This window comes from Pygoscelis adeliae, unplaced genomic scaffold, assembly GCF_000699105.1.
Source record: "Pygoscelis adeliae isolate BGI_AS28 unplaced genomic scaffold, ASM69910v1 Scaffold286, whole genome shotgun sequence".
Classification (NCBI taxonomy): domain Eukaryota; kingdom Metazoa; phylum Chordata; class Aves; order Sphenisciformes; family Spheniscidae; genus Pygoscelis; species Pygoscelis adeliae.
This window is the reverse complement of record NW_008825076.1, coordinates 2301136-2306676: the sequence shown is the minus strand read 5'-3', so window position 1 is coordinate 2306676 and position 5541 is coordinate 2301136. Positions and strand designations below refer to the sequence as shown.

At 50.0% G+C, this 5541-nt stretch overlaps 1 protein-coding gene across 1 annotated transcript in view; it reads left to right on the top strand.

Moving 5' to 3' along the window:
- The first annotated feature begins 5258 nt into the window (after positions 1 to 5258).
- The window catches only part of TMEM189 (transmembrane protein 189), a 26872-nt gene continuing 26589 nt past the window's right edge, over positions 5259 to 5541 (top strand). The window contains exon 1 of the mRNA XM_009326848.1: positions 5259 to 5272. Within this exon, the coding sequence (XP_009325123.1) occupies positions 5259 to 5272 (14 nt within the window). The remainder of the gene's footprint in view (positions 5273 to 5541) is intronic.

Here is a 5541-nt window from a genome sequence, read left to right as displayed (position 1 = left end):
GGGAAATGAAGGCAGGAGGGATTTGTCCGAGTCCTTTTGCCGAGGCGGGGGGGGGGAAGCTGCAAACAGAAGACAGATCCCGTTATTCTCCGTCCAGTGCGTGGCCAAGTGAATCCCCCTGGCAGGCAGAGCTGTCCGTACGGGCGTGCACCGAGCCGCTTGACCGCGGCGAGCGGAGAGCCGAGCGGAGTGGGAGCAGGGCACGGCGCTGCTCCAGGCTTCCTTCTCGCGGCCGCAAGCAGCCAGAGTCGAGCAAACCCAGCGCTCCCCTCCCCATCTCTTCATGCAGGGATGATGGCCTTAAAGTTCTTCTCGGTGTGTTTACTTTACATGATATGGTGCAACTGTCAGGGTACACAGGCGATAGGGAATCTGCGCGCTGAAACCAAAGGGGACCGTATGTAGCGTGATTCGGAAGGAAAGTGAGGTACGTGCGTAGAAACATGGAACCCAAATGCTTTTAGAATCGCGGGGTAAGTTTGGGAAGGAAGACTGAATCTCGATGTCCGTTTTTAATTAAAGACACCCACCTTGGGAATCAAACTTACATTTTCACTCTCTTACTCCCACATTTACCTGTCTACAAGCTGGTGAGTCATCCCCAGAATAAAGGACATTAATTTAAAACAAAACATATAATTAAAGGAAGTAGGAGTGTCCTTCACCTCAGTAAAGAAGACCTAGCACTGCAGGGAAAATGACACTGCCTCTTAGAATAATGTGAAGCAATCCTGCGGTGTGGGAAATATTGTAACGTTAAGCCAGAGGAACAGGTATTGCATTATACGATTCAGTCAACTGTTCATAATGTTCAAACCTCAGAACTTCGAAAAGAGGAAGAATTCAAGAATCAGTCAGTGGATCATCGGACTTTTTCTTTCTTTTATTTTTTTCGTTTGCTTTTTCTTTTAACATTTTAAAAGGGTTTTTTCTTTCCATAACAAAAGTACCCTAACAGGTTTTCAGGCTTCAAATATTTCTAGTTCCATCTTTATCTACCAAGTTAATCTTTGGTGAATGCACCAGAGATTAAATTGGAGCTGGGCCTGGCCAGAGAGCTGGGTCTGGACGTTGTAGTTGGAGCCCATACCTTCATAAATACTAACATCTGTATTGGGTGCAAATACTGGCAAGTTGCAGTGAGCCAGGGCTTGTTCTTCTGGCTGTTTACTCCCTCATTCTGCATCTTTATCCTGCATTCTGATCTGGCAGTTACATCCAGTGGCTGCCCTAACTGGCCCTTGCAACTGAACTCTTGAAAATCGGTCTCATGTGCTTCCTACCTCCAAAACACCTCAGGGACTCACAAGCAGAAGGTCTCCTGCCATGGTGGCCTGCTGAAATGCATGGTTGGTCTTTCTTGGCATTAGCCCGACAGGTCTCCAGCTTGCCACAGCCGTTGGCTACAATCGAACGTTAAAAGTGGTTGGTAAATTTCCTGGGCAATTTTAAAAGATATTTTCGGAGATCTAAATTTGCCCTCTTCAAATTTCTCCTCTGCAGCAGAAAGTTGTACTCTGCCCGGGCTGATCTTCCCTAACAAAATAGAACGTCTGTGCAACTGTCATGTGAAACAGATTATATCAGGGATGGTGTGGCCCATACCTCCTTTCCAGGCCAGTGCTGAGTAATCCCGTAGTCACCGGGATCACGCGTCAGTCGGGGTGGTAATTGAGGTTGGATGCCCAGCTTGTCCCCTCCTCCCCTTCTCCCCCCTCACCTCCCTGCTGTACCTGGATCTCTTTAAACTTCCTCCAGCTCACCTCAAATCCCAACATCCACTCTCATGGAGCCGACGTCCATTCTCAGCTTCTCATGGGAACCTTGTTGGCGGGACTAACCACTTATCCAAAACCCTAGCATTCGGCAAGCAGGTTTTGAGCTAAGTCTGGTCTCTTTTAAATTGTTTCTGCACTTGTTGTAACAAATGCATGGCCAGAAATGGGGTATTTGAAATAGGAACAGGTGCAGAGCGAGGCTCGCACCACCGAGGATTGGGTGGGGGTCTGGGCACACCGAGCTCTGTCCCTGTAAGTGCCATGGCTTGGCCTGGCCAGATGTGCAGAGGCTGCTAATAATCGTCCTGGAAAACCTCCTCAGAGAGATGCTTTAGATAGGAAAAGAGATCTGCTGAAGGGATCTGGGCACTGGTCTCACGCTGTGAAAAACCCGAGGGCAGCAGCCCTTCTGCAGCATGTCTCCCAACAGAGCAATTTTCAGCAGAAAGGCAGCACTTCTGTGAAAAGCACCTTCTTTCTCGTGATTTCATGATTTCTTTTTTTTGAAACTAGTCAGCTGAGGAAGGAGACAGCATAACTCACAAATTACTTAGTAAGAACATCAACATTTCTGAGCAGAAAAAAAAAAAATTCTGATGCAATAGAATCCAGATTCCTCTACATTCATGTGTGAAACAATATAGATACTGGGAGGGTAACAGAAGGATACCAGAACAGTGAAAAGGTGGAGGGAAGAATCTCATCCTCACTGCTGCTTTCTGTCATGAATTAAATCCTGCTCTCCAGTTTCCCTTTTGTACTGTAGAAGCCACAACTTCCCAGCTCCAGGCTCAGACCTACAATAAAGCATTGCAGAGGCATTGTCTTCCTGGAAATTGTCTTCTTTTCCAGGATTTCTTGCAAGCTCTCCAGTTCATGCGCTCCAGGTCTACAGCAGCTGTCCCTGGAAGGACACCAGCTTTGGGGAGATGCTATTAGTTTAATGGTGACAGCTCAAACACTGAAGTGTTTATAAGGAGGTCTGTGGACAGAGGATCATACTCTAGAAAAAGGCTGGCTGTAATTTCTCATGCTTCTTGCTGCAGACTTGTCTCGTGTTACTTGCCTTGCAGTAGCTCTTAGCAGATCAGTAAGATCAGAGCTGCATTATGGTACACCCTGTGTGAACACAGCTGCTCACCCATAGGCCTGCGGTCTAAAGCAACGCAGAAGGGCAGAAGAGGGGCAAAGAGGAAAGAAGTTAATGTCAGAAGTTGACAGCTGCATCAGCGAACAAGACGCTGTAGGTAGTATGTTGGAGGTGAGCTGAAGAGGAGAATGCGAGGGGTTCCAGAGCAGTATCCGCATGCACGCGGGCAGGCTGGGAGAGAGCACAGAGGTGGTGTGGGAAAGTCTCTGGGGGGTAGGAGGGGACCTTGCCTGAAAGACTGACTTAAGTGGAGCAATGTTGCAATAAAGGCTGCAAAATAGAGAAGTAAAATTGAAATTTACTTCTGTGCATGTTGTGCGCTCTGTTTTTTCTTCTTCCTAGCCCCAGGTCCTTCTTTATACAGCCGCACATCTCACGCCAACAACAGCTCATAAGTTGTACCTGGCAGAGGCCAGATTTCAATCTACTGCTTTCCACTTGCCCTTCTCCACTGTGAAAAACAGCACTTATGAAATGTCAGACAGAGACAATGTCTCAACTCGGAGAGAGGTTGGCTTTCCTTCCGTCTCCCCCCACCTCTTAGACCAGGCTCGAGACTTTGCCTCATTTTAACATAAAACCCGATTGCCACATGCTTTCCTCTCTTCTGAAATCGCAGCTGCGATACTCTGCCTTGCAGTCCCCAGTGGCAGGGAGCTCCCCGGGCGGTTGCAGGCCATGTCTCCTGGCCTCCTTCGGTTCTTTTGTTACAGACCAGAGTCTTCCCCCTCCCTAAGTGCTCCCTCACCCCTTGTTCCCATGTGACATGGTGATGCTCGGGTATTTGTTGGTCTTCTGCTGATTTTTCTGCTCACCTCTGACCTAGCATGCTTGGCCTTTGCCGTGCTGGGTTGCTCAATCCCCGCTTTATCTACATGTTGCTCTTTGCCCTACCGAGTGCTGCAGAGACGACACCTGGAGATTGGCACCACTGCCTCCAGCCGGTGGGACAACATGAGCGAAATACCTTCCCCTACCAGACTGAAAATTTTCCAGAGCAAATTGGAGGTCAGAGCACCCACTCTGTGGCTCAGCGAAAGAAAGAAAAGGGGGGAGAGCCAGAGCGCACACAAACACCCGTGGAAGGGAACGGTGACAAAGCAGAAGCTACAGTCTCCAGTCCTGCGTTGCAGAGAAAGTCCATGTTGAAGCCGTTTGGCTGACAAGACGTGGGCTTTCTTTCTGGGCAGGGACTGTAAGAAAGAAGTGACTTTGTATTTTATGAGTAGCCTGTTTCCTTGTATTCAAAACAAAATGGCAGAGAAGCTGCTGTCCACTAATTTTCCAGAAGTTCTCCATAGTTGTCTGACATTTCCTAGGTAATCGGAGCCTCCTGCTTTGATGAATTTGTTACAGATCACAGGTTAATGCTTTTTTTCCAGGGTATCCAAGCTTTCAAAAGATCCATCAAGGGAATAGGAACCCTATCCTTCTAGGGTACCCTGCCAAGTGTCGAAAGATCCCAGTAAAAGCAGTTGGCAATTCATTTAGGAAATTTCTAAAGGAGGAGAACTATTCAGAGGTCCTCAGGCTGCAGGCCAGGTAGCTGGAACTCCACGGTTTGTATTGCCAGGGGCAGCAAAAACCAAGGGAAGCCTTAGTGTGACAGGAGAGTGGGCTTCTGTGAAGAATTAAAAGATTTTTTTCTTTATTAAAAGCATTAAAGGTCTGTGCCCTAGACTGTACAATGACTTATTTTTCATCTGCTCTCCTCTTGTGTCGAGCACCACAGGGAAAGTGGGGCTGACGGGGAATCAGTTAGGACTTGTTGGCTGTGAGTACTGGCATCTACAACAGCCCCTGGGCTGGTGTGTGTCATCTGGCAGCCGGCCTTGGTGGACGGGGTACCAGGTGGGGATAGCCACAGCGTACCGTCCTCCGCACACCTCGCTTCTTGGTCCCTGTCATCTCCCTATCTTTGCATTTATGGCTTTGGACAGGAGTCGCAGGAGAGGCTATTCCAGCTCTCTCACCCACTGACACTTTCCCATGCCAGAGAGAGTCCAGCAAGGGAGCTGCAGCCAGTTTCTGCTCCCTTCCTGCCCTGTGGCTCAGGAAGAGGCCAGAATTGCGCATGTGAGGGTAACAGGCGGGAGGAATGAGTCTGAAAGCTGCTCTGCACCGACGAGCCAGCCCTGATGGGCAGCTCTCAGGTACAGAGGTGTAAGGGGGAAGTGTGCAGAAAACTAGAGGTGATCTGACTGGTGTGAACAGGGTGAAACAGTAGCCAGGGCTGTGCCAACTGAAATCGCTGCCGTCGTTTCACCTGAGGGCCGGCCTCCCTCCCGGCCCCGCTGCTCTCACCCACACCGCTGGGGCTGCAGCCGCCGATGGCGGGAGGCCGGTAACGGATCAGGTGATGAGTTTAATGAGGAATGCACGAAACCGCGTTGTTTGCCTGATGTCTCTAATAACTCATTAGCAAACGGGCTCTGCACCTGGAAGCGTGGAAGATTTTCCCGTGAGTGCCTCTGCCCCGTCCCCCGTCCCCGGGGCGGCTCCGGCGGGGGCCGCTCGCCGGGGCGGGGCTGACGCGAAGCTCGGCAGTGTCGGGAGGGCACAGGGTTTTACTCGCGGCGTGCTCGTCGGGGTCTCGGAGACCCCCGCGGCTCG